The sequence below is a fragment of the Lathamus discolor genome, chromosome 13, assembly GCF_037157495.1.
Source record: "Lathamus discolor isolate bLatDis1 chromosome 13, bLatDis1.hap1, whole genome shotgun sequence".
Classification (NCBI taxonomy): Eukaryota; Metazoa; Chordata; class Aves; order Psittaciformes; family Psittacidae; genus Lathamus; species Lathamus discolor.
The window spans coordinates 12,915,638-12,939,652 of record NC_088896.1 but is presented as its reverse complement, the minus strand read 5'-3'; the positions used below and the strand labels follow the sequence as shown (position 1 = coordinate 12,939,652).

Here is a 24,015-nt window from a genome sequence, read left to right as displayed (position 1 = left end):
ATGTTGTTAAGAGTTACATAATGACCTCAAAGGAAGATCTGATGATGGTGGGAGAAAGACTAGGCCAAGGGGAGGGTTATTTGATTTTCCTAAGGGCTTGGAATTAGCTATTTTATCATTCTTTGATATAGTAGATAAATTATTCAGTTAGCATCAGGTTGGCTTCTTGCCCAGCTTACATTTGAGTGGGTCACCTGTCAGGCTGTCAAATTATCATGCTTTAAAACTGATTCTAAGCAGTGCCCTGCAGGTGACCTATAGAAATGTGTCACAGTAAAACTGGTGCTGTTTTCAATTGAGTTTGACCGAGATAGTGTTGTAAACTATGAGTGACTTACAAGACTGCCAAACCCAAACCAACTACCTGATTGTATATGTGACTGTAAAGCTTTTCTTTTCCATATCTATGCAGGTATGTGATGGGAAAGTATCTGTCCATATTATTGAAGGGGATCATCGCACCTTGTTGGAGGGAGATGGCGTTGAATCAATTATTGGGATCATCCACAGCTCACTGGCAGAGCCACGTGTCAGTGTCAGAGAGGGTTAACTTCTGCTTGCTTACCACCAATGATGAAGAAAATGCCAACAACATTCTTTGTTATGACAGACCCCAAGGAACTCTTCCTATTGTTCATCTCATCTGTTCTGCTGCCAGAACTGGAAGTCCAGCTGAATTTGATTTCTCTCTTGCTCATCTTTTCCTTTCCCAGCTTTCATGGGTTCTGTCTCCTTGTTCTCTTCGTATGCTTTGTTTTCCCCTAGTATCCCTGTCTGTGTTACTCTAGTGCTCCAGCTCTGTCACTGTGCACTGCTGTGAGGGTTGCCCATTGATGGTTGTTCCTACACCCTTGGCAGTATGAAAAACAAATTTAGGAGTAGATTTCTTGTGCTCTATATTGTTTTTGTCTTAACAGTATTCCAAAGCGTATGTGATAGCACTTGTTGACCAAGCCCAGTGAGCAGGGAGAAGAGCTGCAGCTGATTTCTGAGATGCCTTTTTGTCTGTGAAGAATCTGTCTGTGGCTATGTCAGAAAGAGAATTCCATTAAGGCTTTTGTAACTTTTTTTTTAATTTGATATATTCTAAGTATTTATTATGTCAAACCAGAGACTTCTTACTTGGTTTTAATTTATCGTGGGTTATAGAAGAAAAGAAACATCCCTTTTTGGAGGGGAAAGCTTATTCTACAAGGGGAAGTTGCCTATATGTTAAACCAAAGTGCATCTTTGGAATAGTGTGGTTTCTTTTTCTTCTGTTTTTTTTTTTTTTTTTCTCTTTCTCCCACTGCCCTTCCCAGTTCAGAAAGGAAAAGGTAGTAGTGAGGAAGGCAGGGTTCTTGCCATCATCTGATTTTTTTTTTTTTTTTTTTTTTTTTTTTGGAGGCGGGGGGAGTGTAGGCTGGATGCCACTGTATGGAACAGTCTTAATACTTGGTCTGATAAAAAGAAGGCAAAGCTATCTGTAGGCAGGTACTTAATATTTGTGCAAGGTTCTGTGCTCTGCTCTATCAGAACCTTAGTAAAGCATTAAGACTATTGCTTTACCTTTTTCCTTCCCACCTCCAGTCTTGCCACCCAACCAGACATTTGGAGTGGGGGTAGGGGTGGGATAAAGTTCTTCAATGATAACTTAACAAATCATCTTACCCCTGCTCTTCCATAAATAAAGTTCAGGCAAACATACAAGCATGTACCCAGAGCCCCTGTATATTTTATTTAGCACAGGGTCTTCCTAAGCCTTGTATATTCATTTTCCTCTCAGTAATGAGACTGGAGATCCCACAAAAGTTAGCTAAGTAATTAGTTTGATGGCATGATTTTAAGACGTAGTACCTTTTTAAAGGAAACTTGCATAAAATTCAATAAACTTCTTGCCTTTGCTATGCTGAATCTGTCCTTTCCGAAATCAGTAAATCCTTACTACACTTATGATACAGAGGATATGTGGGTAGCAACAAAGCCCCAACTAGGAGGAGCTATTATGCCTCTCAGAACTGCTATAAATCCTCAGTTCTCTCCATCTTAAGTGAAGTGTTCTGGTAGTACAGGAGCATTTCAGTGACAGGAATAGATGGCTCTTCACTGCATGTTCTGACCTAGTGTCTTGCTTATGCCACCCTCTGTTGATAGTGGCTGGGTTAACTGGTTTTTATAAAGTGTTTCTTCTGTGAAATCTGAAATAAAACCAATACAATGTCACCTTAATTTCCAAAATAAGTCTTGTTCTTTTTTTTCTTTTGTTCTTTTTTGTTTTGTTTTTTGCTTTGTTGGTTGGTTTTTTGGGGTTTGGTTTTTTTTTTTAATATGTTTTGGTCTTAACAGTGTCTTTTTGGCTTTCCTAGTATTAAACGGAATTGCTCACTGGTTGGTTTTTTGTCTTATTCTCTACCACCATTTTTTAATCCTGTGTTTCATCTACAGTCTGTCATTTCTTGGTATGCCAGAAGCAGGTTTTGCTTTATATCTGAGTTGGAGGCTGTAGAAATAATAACAATAATGAAGAAGACAACTTATTCTGGAGCACGGCTTCTTGTTGCCATGATTTTGCACACACCCACAAGATTGAAGTGGAAACTCCCACATTCTAATTCTGACTCCACTATTGTGGTTTTGAACAAGCCATTAATGCTACTGCCTCAGTTTTCCCATTTGTAAAATGGGACTAATGGCATCCACCTCAAGGTCACTGAGAGTGTTATGTAATGGGTATAAATGCTGTCAAGTTATTAGGTATGACTAGGTGTTAGGCAGTAACAGAAGGAGGGGAAGTGGCTAATGCGTGAGGGTGAGGTGCCTTATAGCCCCAGAGAATCTAATACTGAAGAGTGGCTGTGTGAACTGGGCTTATGTGCATGCTCTGGGCCTTCATTATATCTACTGCATATTATCCATGCACATCTTAGCATAGGATACTATGTAACTGAAAGCAAATGTGGTTGGTTGGCTTGTTTTAAATTTAACTACTGGCAGTTGCAGTGAGCCTGAAAACAAAAACAACATTGAAAGAATTCTACTGGCCTTGGTTCAATTGAAAACCTAGAAGGAAAAAGAAAAGAGTGATTAAACTTCAAGCAGACAAACTACAATAGTTCTGTGGTAAAATGTTTTAACAAATCTTGAATGGGAGGGAGCAAAGACTAATGCTGTTCCAGCTGTTGGTGTAGGAGGTGGATGAGTACTCTGTATAAAGATAAAAGTTCGTGATCTCATCTAACATGGTCTCATCTAAGCAAAGCTTTCAGATAACTGGTTTAGTAATAGAAGTTTGTCAAGGACTTCTTAACAGTCTATATGATCTCAATGCTGCTTTGGTGGTTACTTGGAAAGCAGAAGGTTGTTTTGGGTTTGATTCCTCCCCAGTTGTGTAACTGAGCTTCTGTCCTGTATCCTATTCTGCAACTGGCTGCTGAACACAGTGTGCCAAAAATAAAAACCCTACTGGTGCTGGTACTGGTTGTTTCTCACTAGTCCGTCAGATAGGCAGAGGTGGAACGGTACTACACATTCTGCAAAATTGAAAACTACAGTCCCTTGCCTTGAGAAGACAAGGGCAGAAGGCAAGTCCTTCACATCCACTCTTCTATATGAAATTGAAGTGGGAGTTTCTCTTGTCACCTGCTACTCACTTTCCATTCTCCTTTTCAGCTAGCTTCTCATAGGCTTCTCTACACCAGGCTGGTCTTGAGACTGAAAAACACAGTGCCCTGTTGGCCCTGTAAACTTAATAGGTTCACAAACGTTGCTACTCTGAAATCGTGGGCAGTATACCTTAAATCTGTAATATAACCTTAATAGGAAAAATAAGAAAGCTATTCTTTTGTTTTCTATTCTACCATTTCCCTGAGGAGAAAGAAATATGCCCGTCTTGCCAACAACAGCTAAAACATGCAAGAACTGGTGACAAAAGAGCACTACCAGACTGCTCAAGTAGAGAAGCCTTCCAGTGCTGAGGGGGTCAAGTAAAACCCAAGACATTTAAGGAAGACCAGTGATAAAGGGAGCAGGCGTTTTCCTCCTGCAGTTAGTTACTTCGCTGTCGCTGAAGATCAGGCCCGTTGCCGGCAACTCGGCTCAAGAGAAAGGAAAAAGCCAAACCCCAAACAAATTCTGGAGCAGCTGCTTAGAAGATGGGGGTGGGTGAAGGAGAATTAGAGAGGCTGCATGTTTAAAGTATCAGAATGGGTTCTTTATGCCTCTGGAAGTGAAGGCAATGGAAAATGGTAGCGCGACCCCCCCCGCCCCACACGCCGGCCCTGCGGTTCCCTGGGCTCTTCAGCGCGCGGCCCCTCCTTGCGGCGCTGCGGTTTCCGGAGGGGACGCCGCCGCCGCTGCACTGCGGAGCCGACCGGAGCGAGATGGAGGTGGCACCGTCCGGCCGGCGCCGTGCCCTGACAGGGCTCCGAGATCGCGCCCGCCTCCGGGCTTCAGGCGGCGGCTGCGAGCCCCGGTGAGGCGGCGAGGGGCGGCAGCTGCCGCAGCCCCGCGCGGGCGGGCGAGAGATGCCGAAGCTGCGGGGGGAGGCTTTCTGGAGGGAGACGCTGCGGAGCGCCCACTACGTGGTGGCGCCCATGGTTGACCAGAGCGAGCTGGCCTGGAGGCTGCTGAGCCGCCGCCACGGCGCCCAGCTCTGCTACACGCCGATGCTGCACGCCCAGGTCTTCCTCAGGGACGCTAACTACCGCCGCGAGAACCTCTACGACGAGGCTTGTCCCGAGGACCGTCCGCTCATCGTGCAGGTGAGTGCTGCCGCTGGCGTCCGACCCGGCGGCCCGCTGCCCTCCCCGAGCGGCGGCGCCTGCCCGGTGAGCCCCAGCGCCGGGGCGGCGGCAGGACTGCCGGGAAGTGCTCCGCGAGGTTCTCCTTGCGGTGCTCTCTTGGGTAGCGCTACAAAAGCAAGTCGGCATTGCCAGATACACCCTTGTCATCCAGCCCGTTTGTGTTAACAAATCCAGACGTTTTCCAATGCTCATGAGTTCATGCCGGTCAGTGTTGCCTGTATGTGTGTATATATATATATATACCCGGTTATATGGGATGACAGAAATCTCATTATCTTCCCCTAAATACTGCTAACAGTATTTAGCTCATTAAGGTAAGTGTGTTTTCCTGTTTATCCCTTGTGTAGCAAAGGGGATTTGGTATCTTAACCGCAGGGACCTGGTCCACTAGACTTCTCGCAGGGTTTCAGTCCTCTACACCTCATCTTTAGACATAAGTTGTAGCTGGTCAAGGGTTGTTCCAGATGTGATACCGTTCAGGGAGGATCGCAGATTTTTGAGTGGTACTTAGAAACAATGAGCTCAGTGCATAGCTATAGAAAAAAGAGGCAAGGAATCATAGAATCATAGAACAGTTAGGGTTGGAAAGGACCTTAAGATCATCTAGTTCCAACCCCCCTGCCCATGGGCAGGGACATCTCGCACTAAACCATACCACCCAAGGCTTTGTTCAACCTGTCCTTGAACACCGCCAGGGATGGAGCACTCACAACCTTCCTGGGCAACCCATTCCAGTGCCTCAGCACCCTAACAGGAAAGAATTTCTTCCTTATATCCAATCTAAACTTCCCCTGTTTAAGTTTTAACACATTACCCCTTGTCCTGTCACTACAGTCCCTAATGAAGATTCCATCCCCAGCATCCCTGTAGGCCCCCTTCAGGTACTGGAAGGCTGCTCTGAGGTCTCCACGCAGCCTTCTCTTCTCCAGGCTGAACAGCCCCAACTTTCTCAGCCTGTCTTCGCACAGGAAGTGCTCCAGTCCCCTGGTCATCCTTGTGGCCTCCTCTGGACTTGTTCCAACAGCTCCATGTCCTTTTTATGTTGAGGACACCAGAACTGCACACAATGCTCCAGGTGAGGTCTCACAAGAGCAGAGTAGAAGGGCAGGATCACCTCCTTCGCCCTGCTGGTCACACTCCTTTTGATGCAGCCCAGGATACGGTTGGTTTCTGGGCTGCGAGCGCACACTGAAGCCAGCTCGTGTTCATTTTCTCATCAACCAACACCTCCAAGTCCTTCTCCGCAGGTCCGCTCTGAATCTCTTCTGTGCCCAACCTGTAGCTGTGCCTGGGATTGCTCTGACCCAGGTGTAGGACCTTGCACTTGTCATGGTTGAACTTCATGAGGTTGTCATCAGCCCACCTCACAAGCGTGTTGAGGTCCCTCTGGATCCCTCCAGTGTATCAACCGAACCACACAGCTTAGTGTCATTGGCAAACTTGCTAAGGGCGCACTCAATCCCACTGTCCATGTCACCAACAAAGATGTCGAACAAGACCGGTCCCAACACTGATCCCTGAAGATAAGACACTTTAAAGCTTGTGTTGCTTCTGCTTCTTGAGTACCTTGTGAGGTTCAGGTATGTCCCTCTACTCCATCCGAAAGGCTGCAGACCTGAATGCAGGGAAAGACAGCCAGCATGACCAGAGGAATGGTGTGGTTTCCGCATGTGGAGCAGTGAAATGAATAGGGACTCTTCACCCTGAAAGCAAAGTGTCTCCCCTGACTGAGGGGAGAGATAAGAGAAGTCTGTGAAAGTAAGACTGGCTTGAAGATGAATGGGAAACAAATGCTAAGTAAAGGTAGTGAAAAATTTTGAAAATTATTATCATGGGATGTAATGGATGCTGAAAGATTCCATGAGTTTAGAAAGCAAATGAAGGTAAACTCTCTCGAGGCTCATTAGGTGCAGCAGACACCACTTCTGCTTCCAAAGAAGACGTTTTCTTCCAAAGAACCAGTTTCTGCTGTTCGCTAGTCATCTGTTGTTGACAATTATCGGAGCAGGATGAGGTGGACCTTTGTTCTGTCTCAGTAAAGCTTTGTATAGTCTCCTTTTTCTAAGAGAGGTACTTTCTTTTGCCACAGAAAAATACAGGTGGTAGAGTTCTAGTCTTAGAAAGCTCTAAGTCTTTTGAACACAGATCCTCAGCTCAGTAAACTCTGTGTTCTGGGCAAGCCTACCTGAAAAGAGGCAGTTACTGTGAGCTTGCTACATTATCCTTCACACTGGCCACTATTGGACCTAAGGCACAGAGCTAACTAGATCTTCGCTTGATCCAGTACAGCAATCCTTACCAAGTTCTGCAATATTTCTGGTCAGGTTTGGGTTTTGGTCACAGACTCTTGGAAACAGATTAAGCAGAGGTGTGTCTGGGCCCTGCCAGCCCTGTGGGTTGTGGGCTTTACTGTGTAAAAATCCTCACTGATGTGGCGTGGTTGGAGGCTTTCTACTGTTTTAAACATCTCGGCAAAGGAAATGCCTTTTCTTGTTTTAGTTACATAATTTACATAGTGCTGTAGCACTTAAGTGACATCTTCTGCTCACATGTGTATGAGTTTAAATCCATGTTATTTAAAGGTGTGATGGCATTGGTTTTTGTTAATAATGAATTTAAGAAAATCTGTTTAAAAGCATAAATGAGAATAATAGTCTGTTACTGTCCTGTTCAACAAAGCAGCTTCAAATTAACCTATTTTTTCTTAATAAATTGAGTTTTGCACTGTTTTACATGTAATATTAGTTATATTGAAGACTGAGCATTTGACTATCAGCCCAGTGTGTTTATTTCACATTCCACACAAACATGAATTCATTTGAGAGGCAGTGGTACTTAGTGGTATCTACAAAGTTTGAATTGTCTGAAGACACAGAGACACCACAGGTAACTCTTTTCTTCTGCACTACCTTTATGTATTAAATGCTATAGCTGTTTGTTCTACAGGGGATCTTAAGTGTTATTCCACCTTTTTCTTGGATATTACATGTCAAATATTCTATAAATATTTCTTTGCCTCTCAAATGCTTATCTTTCTCATTTTTTCATTTGAAGTTTGAGGATCTTTAGCAGGTGAGTGTCGCAGTTTTTGTCTGTGGTGGGTTTTCTTTTTTTGGGAAATGGTGTTTGCTGTTATTAACTGTGTATATTATGCCTGTTTTCTGTAGCAAGTAGATTGCTTCATAACTATGTCATAATGTCTTGTCAGTACTTCAAGAAATCTATTGCCTAATTATTCCACTTTTTTTTGTCTTTCTCAGTTCTGTGCCAATGACCCTGAAGTGTTTGTCCAAGCAGCACTGTTGGCTCAGGATTATTGTGATGCCATAGACCTAAATTTGGGTTGCCCCCAAATGATTGCAAAGAGAGGTATGTGCAAATCTGAACCCTGCACAGATAGAGAAATGATACATTTCAAATGTGGATGTTGCTAGTAAAAGACCAAGAGGACCAAATTAAACAAATTTTGCAACACTGCATTTAAAATTATGTTATGCAGGAACATAGAGTCTCCTGTTTCCTTGATACTTGCACGGAGTTTATTCATATTAGCATATAGAAGGATAACACCTACTGGATCCCTAAGAGGTATTGCAAAGATAGCTATGTTTGAAAACCAGAACCAGTGTTTGAAAATTTTGAAGAAGTTAGGATGTTGAGATTTGTTCAGTAACTGTTCATTCCTCTTCTAAGATGTCTTTCAAAGACTAATAGGAAGTGATCAATGGTGTACAGAGCAAATAGATCTTTCAATCTGATTGGGTTTTATCCTGAACAGAATTTTTATACACCTGATATAAACCCCTGAAAGTTGGACTTTGAACTGCTAGTGTCAACACAACAGCCTTAGGGAGTAGCAGTGGAAGTAGGTTGTGGGGATTCATTGTTTGCCCTGTAAATCTAGGGTGGCATGGGGGACAGAATGACTCAACTCTTCCAGTTTGGGCAGGACAGAGCAACTCTGTTTCCAGAGGCATATGAGTGTCTGGATCTTTGTATGTGAATGTTTATGAATCTTGGTCTTCTCTACAAGTCTGTCATGTTATTTTTCCATAGGTCACTATGGAGCATTTCTGCAAGAGGAATGGGATCTTCTTCAGAGAATGAGTAAGTCTTTAAAGAGGCCTCACTTTACAGAGACTTCACTTTGAGAGGGAATAGGATGAACTCATTACTGAGAGGAGGTTTATGGGTTTGGGGGAAAGGAGGTGCAGCATGTTTCTTTGGGGAGGGTTGTGTTTGTATTTTGTTGGTTTGCTTTGTTTTGGTTTTATTTTTGTTTCTTACTGTATTCCAGTGGCACCCTCAAAATTCTTGGTAGTATCTCACTACAGACTTATTCTCAATCTGCTAAAAGACTTTAGTACCTGAAACAATTTAGGTGAAAGTTAGTCAGTGAAGCCCCAGTCTGATGGTGGCTTAATGTCTCTCCAGCTCTAGACACTAGAGTTGGAAATTCTTTATAGACTTTTTCTAGAGTCTAGAGATTCTTCCCTGTGAGGGTGCTGAGGTGCTGGCACAGGGTGCCCAGGGAAGCTGTGGCTGCCCTGTCCCTGGCAGAGTTCAGGGCCAGGTAGGATGGGGCTTGGAGTAACCTGCTCAAGTGGAAGGTGTCCCTGCCTGTGGCCGGGGGTTGGAAACAGATGATCTTTAAGGCCCCTTCCAACCCAAACCATTCTGGGATTCTATGAAACAGCAGAGCTCCCAGTGCCTTACTTTTTCACTTTGAAGTTCTCAGGAGCCAGGAGTTTTTCTACTTGAAGCCACAGCTGCCCTTTTCTGATCAACTCAGCATACCTTTCTGTCCGCACCATAGCAAGTTATGCTTCTCTTCTAATTTGTGTAGGTTGTTTTTAGACTACTGGTAGCAGTTGTGAACGGTATTGGGGATTTTTTGTTCTCTTTAGTACATTCAGAATTGATTTAAAAAGCAAGGTTTTGGTCATTGAGTATAGCTGAGAATGTGCTTTCACCCCACTTCAGAGCAAGTGTCTGAATTCTGTGAAATTAGAGTACTTCTGTCTGTGTTCCCTGTGGTCCAGGGAATCTTGAATGATGTTTGGCACAGAGACTGCTGAGACCCTGGAAGGCTAGACAGTGCTTTTCTGCCCAGCATGTAATGTGGTTGTTAGGGCACCTTTCTTAGAAGTGAAAGGTACAAATCAGAACAGCCTCAAGGTGAGAAGAGAACCCAGGTCATCCAGTTGGGTGAGAATCCAGGCTGTCTAGTAAGAGAGTTGTCGTATTAGACTTTTGTATAAAAGGTGGTTAGAGCTTCCTCTTCCTCCTTCTCCCCCATCCTTTTCTAATATGATGGAGTACTCTTTTCTGCTTACGCTGTATACACCTTAATTGTTCCTTTGAAAGGGTGATAGAAAGTACCTATCAATAGGGCTCCTAGGATTTGAGTTAGAACACAGCAGGTGGCTATATTATACATCCAAGCTCTGGAAGTAAAGAGAATTTCAAGCATGACATTGCTCAGTGTTTTTCTGTTGGTTTTGTTAGCAATCTTTTCAGTAGTTTTCCAATTTCATGCACTGTGTAAACACTATGGGAGTTTAACATGTTCTAGATTTCATCCCAATTCTGTAACCTACATTTACTATTAAACTGGGTCCACAGCTGTCAAATTCAGTTGATAAGCCTCTGTTGGCCGTGGACAAGACTCTACTTGTCATGACTGTGTGAAAATTTGGAAAGAAGCAAAGCATCTCTTGTAGGAAAGGTGGACAAGAGAGTATTAATGTTGTTGGCAGAGTAGGAGGAGTACAATAGCCTGTGATTACAGTAAACCTGTATCAATGATGAAGATTTGAGGGGATGGTCCTTGAAAGTGAAGGTTTGATGTGGTGGAAGCATTAGGACTGTTAAACATTGACTATTTTATGTCTTTTTGTTAGAATGCAGATTTTGTGCTTCATGTTTTACTATTACTTGATTAAGCTATGCAATAAGGATTGCAGAGGACACTGCTGATTGTTTAAGCTGTGAGAACTGCCTAGCATTAACTTTTCAGGCCTTTTCCATACCACACCTAGTATCCTGAGGATGTTGAGGAGAGTAGGCACTTTTCATAGAGTTGTGCAGCCCACTTACATGTCTTTTCAATCTTCCCCAGTTTTACTGGCTAATGAGAAGCTCTCTGTTCCCATCACATGTAAAATCCGCGTTTTCCCAGAAATTGAAAAGACAGTGAAGTATGCACAGATGCTGGAGAAGGCTGGATGCCAGGTAAGGTGGCAGCTGCTCCCTGTACTCTTGCATTGGACATGCGTCTCTTTGTAAAGCATCTGGTGACTGGATCTTGGATTACGGTGGAGATGAATAGGCTACATCATTTTACACAGAGGAAAAATGGGATGCAGAGAGACTTTATATGCAGTTGTAGGCAGCAGGCCAATAGTGTGATACAGAAGACATCATGATTTCAGTCTTTCTTGTAATCACTGCACAGGGTGGCATCCTTCACAGTGGCTGAGCATCTCAGTCTAACATAGTGCTGCAGGAGGCAGTGTGAGTGCATGAAATCCACAGGGCTATAATAAAAACCTAGTATCAAAGATGACTGCCACTAGTGAGGAAATAGGCAGCTTTCTAGGAGTTAACTCCAGTTAAATAGGAAGAGACACTGTGGTTGGAGCCAGTACTGACAGTATTCAGACCTTCTGCTGAGGAGCAAGCCAGATCAATATACCATAAATTCCAAAGTGAATCACAAATAGGAGCCAATAGAGGAGGAAATCTTTGGTCCTCCCAAGATATGATCTTGTCATGCTGTGGAATAGCAAGCTGAAAGAAGCCCAAGCCCATGCCATGGTAGGTGAGCTGCTGACACCTTTCTGTGATACCAAAGTTGTTGCGCTGTTCAAATAGCAGTGGGAATTCAGTGGCATCCATGAAGTGTATGGCGTGAAAGGAAATTTTTGTCAGTTGGTTTGTCCGGTGGTACATGCACATGAAAAGTAAATGTAACTTTGTGTTCTAGCTGCTGACTGTGCATGGCCGTACTAAAGAACAGAAGGGACCGCTTGCTGGCGTGGCGTCTTGGGAGCACATTCAGGCTGTCAGGTCAGTGAGCAGTGCTCATCTCGCTGGAATTCTGCTAACAGATGATAAAGGTAGATTTTAAGTGGATTAAAGAGCAAACAAGTTTATGTGTGACAGCAGTAGAATTTCTGGGTTGACTCTAATTCTCAATTTTATGCATCTGTTTTATTCACTGGTATAGAAAAGCTGTAAGCATTCCTGTATTTGCAAATGGAAACATCCAGTGTCTCAGTGATGTTGAAGAATGTATCCGTAAAACAGGAGTGCATGGTGTCATGAGTGCAGGTAAATAAAATGAATTTTTACTCAGGTGAAAATACAAACTATTTCTTACTCTCTTAGCAGCCCCATATACATTCATCAAAAGCTTATGTCAGACTGACTTGGTGAACAGCTTTGATTGAAAGCTGAGTGGCCATTCTCCCTCTTCTTAGACTGGCCATCTCTTACAGGGACCAGGAATCACTTAAGATATGTAAGAAATGTTATGTTGGACTTCTAGTACCATTGAGTGGACAGCTCAAATCTAATTACTTGACAAAGGCATATGGGACTCCTGTTGTCCTGGAATATTTTCATGACATCTGTTAATCAATGCAACAGTTTTTGAATGGATCTTGATGCAGGACATGCATCCACTGATTAATATTCCTGTAGATGTTTCATTTTGGGTTGGGACAAGAAAGAATTGGCATAGCTTCCTACAGGAAGAGCTAGGACAGACATCAGAAAAACTTCCAATCACTTGCACAGTTAAATCAAAGAAACATTTTCTGGGAGGTTGTAGAATCTTATTCTTAGAAAATACAACAGCTTTTGAAGCTAATAGAGAAAAGCATGGTGAGAAGCAGTATCTGTAAACTTAGGCCAGATGAATGTTAAGACAGACGTAAGATAGGACATCCACTGTCCAAGTATTTAACAACTGGGCAACAAAAGCAGTGATTTTTCTGTTTGTCAGGTTTTTTTACTGTCTTTGTGTTAAGATCGGATGCCTTTCTGGAAAAGGTACTTTAATTAGATATGAGCTATTTGGCTTAATTAAGAACTGTATAGTCAAATGTAGTATCATGAGGTCAGACTAGAGTTTTATGTATCCTGTGCTCCTCTTTGAGTACATGGGTGATGTGTCTGTGTCTGGCTGGTGGAATCACAACAGAGCTAATCAAGCTCCAGAGCCTAGTTTTTGTTTTCTGTTTCAATCCTGAAATGGAAGTTTGAGTATTTCTTTTCATTCCCTAGAAGGTAATCTCCATAACCCAGCTTTGTTTGAGGGCCGCAACCCATTGGTGTGGGAGATGGCAGAGGAGTATCTGGAGATAGTGCAGAAGTACCCTTGTCCATTGTCTTATGTTAGGGCTCATCTCTTCAAGCTCTGGCATCACACGTGAGTATCTCCAGAGAACTCTTCATGTTTTCAGGGCTCATCTTGCTTAGCAAGTGTCTGGGTTTTCTAGACAAGGATTTGTTTGGCCAGAATGAGTATGCTGCAGGGTTTTCTTTCCTGGACCTGGCTGTACAGAATGTGGGCTGAGGCCTTTACCCTTCACTGCATATCTGGAAAACAGGGCATGGGGAATGAACATGTTACCACAAGGTAACTAGGGTGTGAGCTCACAGTATGTCAGCTACCATGTGGTAATTGCCCAGATGCACATATGCACTTTGTGGCAAACACGAGTTAACTAACTCCTTGTTCAGTGTGAGGCAAGTTGTCTTGCATTTGTTGTAGAGTAAGAGCATGGCCATGGGCAGTTACTGAGGAGTAGCTGATGCACTGTGTATTCATGTTAACTTATCTCAAAGTACCTTGGTTGTGTGCCAAGTGTTTATTTGGAAAAGAGTAAGTGGGTAGGTGTGGTTTTCTCTGGACTTACAAGAAAGAAGATAAACTTCTACCAAAGGCAAGTGCAGCAAGAGAAATCTGTGAAAAGCTTTTATAACTATATTTTCAGTTGATCTCAGTGTAGAAATAATGAATAAAATGACTTGATGTTTGGGATTTGCCTCAGGCTTCAAGTTTACCAGCAACTGCGTGAAGAATTAGCAAAAGTGAAGACCCTAGAGGGCATTGTAGATGTCAACAGGGAGCTGAAACTACGATGCCAGGTACTAAGATGGGTCCTAATCTCCCAGAACAACACTGTCTGCACTTGGTGGGAACTTACCATGTATGTCATACAGTTGATGTCTGTTAGTCACTTCATTGAAACTTTGTGGCTTACCAACCTTGATGTTGGTAGTTTACTACAGTAGCAGCCCCCGAAGTCTGAACAGTTTTACACAGGATTTAAGAGTTACAAATCTGCTTCATTGCCCAGGGGGGTTGTGGAGTCTCCTACACTGGAGATATTCAAGGCCCGCCTGGACAAGTTCCTGTGTGATGTACTGTAGGTTACCCTGCTCTTGCAGGGGGGTTGGACTAGATGATCTTTTGAGGTCCCTTCCAACCCTTGGGATTCTGTGATTCTGTGATTCAATTAATCTCTCTTAGTAGAAGTTTTTTGCCTATATTTAACTGTCAGTAACTGTCACTTGAAATTCCAATTTGTGGTTTTCTGAAGTTTGAAGTATTATTTAAGAGTGTTGCCTGAGAACTTCAGGAAAACTGACTGTAACTCTATACTGCAGGAAGAAATAGCTAATCAGAAAGAAGGAGAAAAGCCAAAAGAAGGGTTGCCTTTCTTCCACTGGATCTGTCAGCCATACATCAGGCCAGGGTAAGTTAGTTATTTTAACATGGACAGAGACCCATAGGCCTTTCCCACCTACCATATCAGTACAGGGCCACCCAAATCTGTTCTAGGAACTTATATTAATTTGAAAATAAATGAAGACTTTGGATTGGTTTTGTTCTCATTTCTTTTTTTCTGGATTATTGTTTTGTTCATGGGGATATTGCTCATTGTATGCATCTTCTCCTTTAGAGCCTTCTCAGATTTCTGTCTCTCTCTGGAAAGTAAAAATCAGTAATTCCTCTGCAGAGCAGAAAGAGAACCTGATGAGCAACAAATATGCTACCTGACAGTACTTTATCGTTATATGTAACATGGATGTTGCTGATAACTGCCAGGGTAGCAAAGATGAGAACTAAATTGTATTCTATAAAGGATGCTTGTGTTGTATGGATGGACTTTTCAGATAACTTATTCCCTTTCTGTTATGAAAATTGGGCTGAAGACAGTGTGTCTGTTACTAATAGCCAATGATAACAAAAAAGTTAACTTTTTCTATGGGCAGTGACACTTCCCTGTAATTTCTCCATAATCATAGAATAGTTAGGGTTGGAAAGGACCTCAAGATCATCTAGTTCCAGCCCCCCTGCCATGGGCAGGGACACCTCGCACTAAACCATCCCACCCAAGGCTCTGTCTAACATGGCTTTGAACACCACCAGGAATGGAACATTCACAACTTCCCTGGGCAACCCATTCCAGTGCCTCACCACCCTAACAGTAAAGAACTTCTTCCTTATGTCCAATCTAAACTTCCCTTGTGTAAGTTTTAACCTGTTGCCCATTGTCCTGTCACTACAGTCCCTAATGAAGAGTCCATCCCCAGCATCCCTATAGGCCCCCTTCAGGTACTGGAAGGCTGCTCTGAGGTCTCCACGCAGCCTTCTCTTCTCCAGGCTGAACAGCCCCAACTTTCTCAGCCTAAGGCCCAACTTTCTCAGCCTAATAGAAAAGTTTAGAGTTTACCCAGATTTCAGTAAACTAGAACAGCATCTGGGGATCACCTGCTTGTTCACTACAGCCAACTTACAATGATATTCACTGTTTCAGGCCAAAGGAGAGATGCAAGGAGAATGGAGCCAGTGAAAAAGGTGTGCGAGGAAAACGTGCTTTGGAAGAGGAGGAAGATGGAAATGCTGAGCTTCTGTCAAAAAATAAACAAAAAAAGAAGTTGAGAAATCCAAATAAAAGCTTTGATCCATCTTTAAAACGTAAGTTCCATTTATTGGGTTAATGCTTGAAAGGTGCTGATATCCCATTTGACATAAATAGCCACTGTTTATTTTCCTTGTTCATGTAGTTGTAGAAATTCCTTAAAATAGGGAGGATTACTGGGAAATTTCAGTAGTAGGCAATGTGATTCAGTTTATATTCATTACTAAAGAAAATAAGGATTAAAGAAGTAAGTGACTGATCCATTATAATAATCTTTTTAAGATCAGAATGCTTTTACAAACTGAATTTTTAGCTGTCACTAATATTTGAAATTGCCTGTGCACTTCAAGCAGTTGTCCTCCTCTCTTACACTTGACTTGAGAATTAAAATTCTCCATGTTTGGATTTAGCTTAGAGGCACTTAAAAAGTCTTTGACCTTTGCACTGTTCTTTGAGGTACTGTATTTTAATATAAAAAAGTCTCTCTCACTAGGGAAGTGTCAAGCTGATGCTGCTTTGTTCGGGTTGGTTTATTTTCTTCCACTTAAAAATACCATTGCTGAAATCCTCTCTCTTTTTCTAGCCAAATATGCAAAATGTGATCAATGTGGAAACCCTAAGGTAAGTCAATGCCAGTGGTCCATTAGAGCGTTTCTGTTAAATGGAAATTAAATGACCATGAAGTGGTCAATGGCTCAATGTCCAAATGGAGAACAGTGATGAGTGGCATCCCACAGGGGTCCACACTGGGACCAGTACTGTTTAATGTCTTCAACAGTGACATAAGACTGTTGGATAGAGGGCACCCTCAGCAAGTTTGCAGATAACATGAAGCTCAGTGGTACAGTTAACACTCGTGAGGGAAGGGATGCCCTCCAGAGGGACCTGGACAAACTCAAGAACTGGGCCTATGTGAACCTCATGAAGTTCAACAAGGCCAAATCCAAGTTCCTGCACCTGGGCTGGCGCAGCCCCTGGTATCAATAGAGGCTGGGGCTGAGGGGATTAGGAGCAGCCCTGAGGAGAAGGACTTGGGGGTGCTGGTGGATGAAAAGCTGGACATGAGCAGGCAATGGGCACTTGCAGCCCAGAAGGCAAATTGTATCTTGGGCTGCATTCAGAGGCACATGGCCAGCAGGTCAAGGGAGGTGATGCTGCCCCTCTGCTCTGCTCTAGCGAGTCCTCACCTGAAGTACTGTATCCAGGTCTGGAGTCCTCAGCACAGGAAAGACATAGACTTGTTGCAGCAAGCCTAGAGGGGGGCTACAGAAGTGGCCAGAGGATTGGAGCATCTCTCTATGTGGAAAGCCTGAGAAAGTTGGGGTTGTTCAGCCTGGAGAAGAGAAGACTTTTAGGAGACCTTGTTGTAACCTTTCAGTGCTGAAAGGAGACTTACAAGAAAGGTGGTGACAGGCTTTTTAGTAGGGCCTGTTACAATAGAACAAGAAGTCATGGTTTTACACTAAAAGAGGGCAGATTCACACTAGATACATGGAAGTAATTTTTAACCATGAGGGTGGAGAAACACTGGCACAGGTTGCCCAGAGAGGTGGTATATATGGCCCATTCCAGGAAGGGTCAGGTTGGACGGGGCTCTGAGCAACCTGATCTAAACAAAGATGTCCCTGCTCACTGCAGGGTGGTTGGAATAGATGATTTTTAAAGGTCACTTCCACCCCAAGCTATTCTGTGATTCTGAATCCTGAGGTAGGTGCATGACAGCGTTCAGTAATGCACACATACCAAGCCCTGCTGATAACGTAGGGGAAAAAAGTCAGTTCACACTTGGGCAAAAGCCTCTTAACTATTAACCATAAGCAGAGGTAAAAGTGCTGCACAAAAACCACTACCATACATAGGGTCTTTGACATAATTTGTCTTGCTTTCCAAAAAAGTGCAGTCTTACTGCTGAGGATATTTACCACTAAGACTGTTGAGTGTGTCAAGTGAACTTCCCAAGATCTCCTGGAAACAAATCTCCAGACTGCCAGTAATTACACAAGTATATTCTACTGTGAAATTCAAAACAAACCGATACTAGGGTTAGTGGTGGGTGGTGTTTTTCTGCAAGGATCAAGAATTTGAATAACTGGTGTAGTTACTGATGTACTAATGCAAATACTTTCAATGTCATGGCAGTATAGCCTGTAGCAAGTGTCAGGCAGCAATCTCTTGCTTTTGCATCTATGCCCTTAATCAGAACAAGAATGAGCAGCTCATTTTTCTCAGCTCTGCTTTTGCTAGCAGATTCACATCAACTTTCACCATTAGCGATGTTAAGCAAATTGTTTTCCAGACTGTGTACAGCATATATATTTTTGAAACTTGAAATGTTTTATATGTGAAAAGAGTTTATTGGGGTCTTGTCTGGTTGGGTTTTTTTGTTTATTTCCTCTTGGGGACCATAGGTATTTCCTCGACAGGGAGATGTTGCTGAGCTGTATGAGCAGAGTATATTTATTGCTGCTATATACCTGTGCATGCAAGGTATATTAGCAGCAGGGTGTAAAATGCAGGCAATAATTTTGTGTTCTAGCTGAAAAAGTAGCATTACAGCATGTGGTGTTGTTCCCTTTTGTAACAGTTGTAGCACCTTAAAACCAGCAGCTAGGGCTCAATTTGGAGCTGCAGCTACAGGAGACAGTGTTCATTACTGGGAGAGCACTGAGCACTCAGCTGGCCTGCTTTCATAAGCCACCCTGTTTCATTGCTAATCCAGGTGACACCACTTGTTGCGTCAACAGACCTGTCTGAAGCTCTGCTTAGTCTTTTTTCTGTATTGCTCTTACATCACTGTAATGGTGCAGACAGCCCTTGAAATCTTGTGACCGGGCCTATTTTATTTCCCTCCCTAAGACTGTGTGTTTCTAAGCTGTGTCATGGAATTGGGGGAGCACAAAACTAAGTGTGAACCAAAGCACTGTAGCCACCCAGATTGCTAAATGCAAGTGTCAGCTTTCCAACACTCAACTGCTGCTGTCCCCTAAGGGTCATACATTATATTTTAATATATACTCAGGTACATTTTTAAGCTGCAAGTAGGGAAATAATTCCTGTGGTAACATTTACTTTAGGCATAGCTACAGATGGTAGCCAGCATGTCAGGCACCATGCTTCACATCTACTTTTGGAGAGAACTGCAACAAGCTCACATGCAACAAATGTCAGTGCTGTTCCAAAGCACTGATGGCACTTACCTGCTTGCGTTGTGCAGCTCAGGCTGCCCAGCACGTTACAGATGCTGTGGAAGTTGAATCTGGAATTTTTCTGTTTGTCTTGGTTTGGGAGAATTGTTTTTGGTTTTGGTTTTTGTTCTCTATGTACAGTTGATAGCTGGGGCTCCCCACCATGTGACATCAGTTCTGTCATCTTCATTAGACTGAGGTGTGACTGCCTCATACACAAGTTCATGATATTTTTCCAAGGTCTGAATGGGCAGAGCTGTACTGTTGTTGCTTATTGTAGTAAACACTAATAATTTTATTTTGACTGATCCTAGCTTCTTTATCCTCCACCCCACCCCAGGGCAATAAATGTGTGTTTAACATGTGCCGAGGCTGCTGTAAGAAAAGTGCATTCAAAGCAACAGCAGACTGCCCAGGTAAGTGCAGCCTCCTTCAAGTCACTGAGCAAATGTCTCATCTCCCACGTACGTTCATTGCTTTAAACTTGGGTTTTTTTCGGGGGGGGGCCAGGAGGGGAGAGGGGAGGAGGAGCTGTCGGTGTTAAAATCTACAGCCTTGGGATGCATAGTGTCCAGACTACGAGAACCCATTCTTTGCAACTGAATGAGCTGTTCTGTTTACCAGTGCAGTCATCTCATTTCAGGTTGGTTTGTTTGCTTTTCCCCATTCTTGCTTCTTCAGGTCATGGCTTACTTTTTAAGACCAAATATGAAAAAACCCTTTCATGGCAGAGTAGTCAAAGAGTAATTCAAAACCCAGAGGTCAGTCGGAGAGGAGATGTAGATGTGGGGGAGACTGCTGTACTGAAGGAGGCTGGTGACAGTGCAGTGTTGAAGCTTTGACAATGCCCAGTTAAAGAGCTCTGCCAGACCTCTGCTTCCCTGGGCCAAGGAACGCGCCGTCTCCAGCTGTCAGCTGTGCGAACTTGTTCCTCAGATTTGTTTTAAGTAAGTTCTTGAAAAGTTTTAATTAAAATGCTGCTTACTCAGGGAATTATCCTGCATTTGAAATAAAAAGGGTACAATTAAATTTCTCATCCTGTGTTTTAAAGAATGAAAATGCTGCATTTTTTGGGTGGGGGCAACCTATGTAAGCTGCCATCACAATCTGCCTCTTGTATGTTCATTAACCCTTCATCTCCTCTTTTTAATATTGGGGAATAAATTTCTTGTATTAGACCAGCCTTCTGGTGTGCTAAAAACAGTAATGTCAATGCCTTCTTCACGAGCAGAAAATGTGTCACATTTGTCTGAGCTTCCACAGGCCACGTTTTCAAGTGCAAAAAAGAATCTAGATGTACTTTGAAAATATGAATGTAAAAGTACAAGATGCTGCTGTAATGACATTGTGTATTAACAGTTATTAGTTTTCTGCAGTACAAACCTTAACTGTCTCCCATGAGCCGAAGGTTAGGGCAAAATGAAATCTCTATAATAGAGAGGGTTGTCAGAAACTAAGTCAGAACCAAGTTCATGAACCTTTGACTGCTCAAGGTCTCAGACTTAACTATATGATCATTCTTTCCCCTTACCAGCTGATAAATTCTGTGAGAAGTGTGTCAAAACCAGACACAGGTCTATACATGCAAGACTCCTATCTGGCTTTTACCCTTTTGTCCCCATGGGCTCTGTGTGTCTCCCTAGGCATTTGGCCTGTGTAGCCTTACAGTGTTTGGGATGTAGTAAAGGATGTCAGCAGCCAAAAAAGCCCAAACCAGCCCCAAAAACCCACAGCAGTGGTACACAGCTCTTTAACAGACTGAAAAAAAGGAAGTCAGGCTATCCCCTGCTTAAGCTAGAATAACTAACTAACGCTCAGCTCAGCTTTGAAAATTTTTCTCCTTGTGGCCTGTTTGCTGAATGCTGTTTCTGTCGCTGCATGCTCCAGCATATGCTGCAGTGTGAGCAGCTTTTCTTCAGAGGTGCTAGCACTGTCTCAGTGCACAAAAAGCAGCAGGTCTGTTAATGCTTTCTTGTCACCTGTAACCTACTGAAGGGGACAAAGCAATGATGCATTGTGAAGCCTGTTAACTGTGCAGTCTGTCCCTGCCTGGTCTGGCAAAGCTGGCATGTTATGAACAAGACCTTTGTATCAGTAGTGCCCACAACTCTAAAATCAGTAAGTCTTAAACTGCTGTTCTTCCAAGGGAGGTTGTGAAGAGAAGGAGGGAAGTGGAAAGGGAAGAAGAAAGAAACAGGCACGGGGCAGGGGGCACAATGACAGTTACATGCCTGGCCTGGTCCTGAGCAACTGTTCCTGCCCATCCCAAAAGGCTTGTCTGCAACTGACAGCATCAGGCCCTGAGGGGATGGTAGTTGTCCACAGCCCAAACCTCTGTGTCACACGGCCAGACCACGAAGAGCTGTGGTGTATGTTCATGAGCGCTGCTAGACTAAGTGTGCCTGGTTTAAGCCACTCACTTTGCTGCCATGGAGGCAGGTTTTAGTCATAATTGGTCTTTTTTTTTTTTTTTTTAATTTATTCTAGGTTGGTGTGTAACAATTCCCCAACAGCTCCTGCAGCTTTTACTGGCCAGTGACAAGAAATTATTCCGTGGTTGAGTTCTCTGTCTTGCAAGCACATATAGCAAGCAAAAGGCCAACACAGTGGACCACTGTACAGTATGTAGTAATGCATTCTGAGTGCATACTCTGTATTACCACTTTCTGGTCTACAGTTTGAGGGTTTGGCTGGGTGAGGGGGCCATTTGTGTTCTTATATTCTTGTGTTCAGCCTGTGCCACAGAACCTCTACAGGCTGGAGCTGACTTAGGTGTGTACCTTCCACAAATTCAAAAGTAGGTAATTTAGCAGAGGTAGAGCTGTTGGGAACGCAACTGAAGGACAGAAGACAGAAGGGAAACTTTTAGGGTTTCCTTCTTTGATGCTTCGTCTGCCTGACACTTGTTTTTCTAGAATCTCAACTGCGGAGATTTTCCCTGTGCCTGTCAGAATCTCTCAGATACTCCCCTTTGGAAGTTATGCTGGATCTGAAAGGAAATGCACTGGAAACCCAGCACCCAGAATACCAGATCTGCATTACTGAACAGTAATATTCCAAAAACCCAAAGTGCCTCCAAGGTCAGGAACCAAAGGCAGCACCAGGCCCCTGTGACCCCAACGCAAACCCTTCCCTGCCCCTGAAACGGAGGGGCAAGCCTGGCATTTTTTTAATGCCAGAAACACTTGGGAGGCCTCAGGAGCTGAAGCAAGGCCCCGACTGGGCTAAAACCCATTCTGAATGTGGGTTTTTTTTGACTTCTCAATGACCCTTCACTGCTTATGCACACATGTACGTGTTCATGCATGCACGTGTACATCCCCCCTTGAGCCCTGCAAGCTCAGTATCTATTTCTTAACCTGCATTACGAACTATGTTACAGTTTACAGTCATGAGTTGACACATGGACAGTGTGCTGAAAACTGACCTAGCAGTTCAGTACTACCCTAAACTGCTAGTAGCTCTAAACTTAGTCAATCCATGGAGAAACATTCTCATTCAAAACATTAACAAGAGAGCCCATAAGCAAGATTAACAGATCCTTAAACAGAGACCACATGTGAAGCAGAGGCCTTGGCCTACCCCTGTGTCAACCACCCTTATGCTCACTTGCATCTATGCTGTGTTCATACATGAAACATATTAAGGCACCTTCCCTATCACACAAGCGTGTGCATCTTGATCTCTTTAGACATTTGCCTACATCTAGCTTGCTTTTATCCAGCTGTTCCCATGCACCAAGTCCTCTAGAGGGACCACAAGAGCTAAGAACTTCATAACCCATTTTGGAGGCTGCACTTAAATGCTGGCTAACATATAGTTGTGGCTTTCTACAGATTATGACAATAAAAGTAGTTCAAACTCTCCTGTCGAGTCTTCCCATTTCATTTGCTTGTTACTTGAAGAAAATATTTTCCATTATGTTACTGGAATAGCATATTCCAACTCTAATCAGCTCATCAACCACGACTTTCAGCAGCTTTCATCATTTCTGACTACCCTTGTATTCAAGTTTAGCTACTAAACTGGCAGGTGTTACTTAGCTTGCCTTGTGAATTGGAACTAGCACAGAAAGCAAGGGGGAGGGAAGCTTGTGGCAGGCACCCAAGAGCCCAGCCAGTAGTGTGGGAGAACTGTGTTTAAAAATGCTTCTGTGCCTTATTTAAACACAGGAACTTGGAACCACATCTCCCACCTCTTGTGGAAATGTTCACTTCTTCCCTCGCACAGGCACACGCTTTAAAACTGTCAAGTATTCCGAGTTCCCTGGTCTGTTTGAAAAACCCCTCTTACAATAAAAAGCTAAATGCTCATTATTACGGAATTTCAAACTGCTTATCTGAACCCTTCCCATTTACAGCTTCCCCAAACCACAAGAAAGCTCAGTCACTGCTCACTGTGCCAGAGAAGAGTTTACAGAGTCAGAAAAGAAATGAGAAACATCTGTTGTGCTGACACACCAGTGGACTGGTGCTATGTGAGACAGTCAGGTCACATTCTTAACCACACAGTGGGATTTCAGAACACGTCTCTCACAAGCAGTCTTATCACAGAATCACCAGTGTGAAGAAAGGATCAAGCTGGCGTTAGGCTGCTAAATTAAGGAAGGTACTTATTCTTGGGAATCCCGATTTGGACATCTCTATACAGAATTAGTGTTTAAGGCATATGTGTCCCTACCCACTCTTCCAAGGCCTTTCTGAATAGGCAGTGCAGACAGATGCACACTTGTCTTGTGGGCTCCTGTCCCATGCTGTGGCAGAAGACTTCAGTGCTCCTCCCACAGGGCTGGAAACTGCTCAGGCAGGCACTGCAACACAGAACTCCCTTTGTGCATTAACTACATCACCACACTAGTGGAAAAAGTTTCAGCCTGAGCTTCCAAGACATTCCAGAAGCTGAGACATTGCAACTGAGGAGGTGGAGATGACCACTCTGTCATTCCTTAATAAGAAAAGCTCATGAATTAGGAGGCAGTATTGCAACATAAGTAAAGCTGAGCCATTTACCATTCAGGCTGGACACATCTGCACCCACACTAACTAGGGATCGTTTTCAGGCAATACACTCATCACCCGGTATAATAAAAAAAAATTCAGCCTGCCAAGT

The 24,015-nt window shown here is 43.4% G+C and overlaps 2 protein-coding genes across 6 annotated transcripts in view; both read left to right on the top strand.

The window, feature by feature from the left end:
- FASN (fatty acid synthase) overlaps positions 1-2,208 on the top strand; it is a 44,413-nt gene extending 42,205 nt beyond the window's left edge. The window contains exon 43 of the mRNA XM_065694055.1: positions 413-2,208. Within this exon, the coding sequence (XP_065550127.1) occupies positions 413-550 (138 nt within the window). The 3' untranslated portion in view covers positions 551-2,208. The remainder of the gene's footprint in view (positions 1-412) is intronic.
- Positions 2,209-4,334: 2,126 nt separating this feature from the next.
- Positions 4,335-22,772, top strand: DUS1L (dihydrouridine synthase 1 like). 5 transcript variants are annotated; one of them, XR_010615746.1, is made up of 15 exons: positions 4,335-4,739; positions 8,042-8,150; positions 8,838-8,888; positions 10,903-11,015; positions 11,770-11,852; positions 12,013-12,116; positions 13,074-13,218; positions 13,844-13,940; positions 14,463-14,551; positions 15,617-15,777; positions 16,305-16,342; positions 19,247-19,322; positions 19,588-19,853; positions 21,394-21,527; positions 21,822-22,772. XR_010615746.1 is itself a non-coding variant. In XM_065693503.1 (13 exons), exons 1-13 carry the CDS (start codon positions 4,503-4,505, stop codon positions 19,746-19,748), a joined length of 1,404 nt encoding a protein of 467 aa, XP_065549575.1. In that variant the 5' UTR covers positions 4,335-4,502; the 3' UTR covers positions 19,749-20,089. The 5 variants fall into 5 exon arrangements, 2 of the variants coding, with proteins under 2 accessions (XP_065549575.1, XP_065549574.1); XR_010615747.1 differs by lacking the exon at positions 21,394-21,527; XR_010615745.1 differs by having other exon boundaries at positions 21,394-22,772.
- The last annotated feature ends 1,243 nt before the right edge of the window (positions 22,773-24,015 follow it).

Excerpts from the sequence above, each read along its gene's own strand:
- DUS1L (XM_065693502.1), top strand. The coding sequence starts at position 4,503 with ATGCCGAAGCTGCGGGGGGAGGCTTTCTGGAGGGAGACGCTGCGGAGC. Across the intron at positions 4,740-8,041 it reads ACCGTCCGCTCATCGTGCAG|TTCTGTGCCAATGACCCTGA; the intron begins GTGAGTGCTGCC and ends TGTCTTTCTCAG. Across the intron at positions 8,151-8,837 it reads CCAAATGATTGCAAAGAGAG|GTCACTATGGAGCATTTCTG; the intron begins GTATGTGCAAAT and ends ATTTTTCCATAG.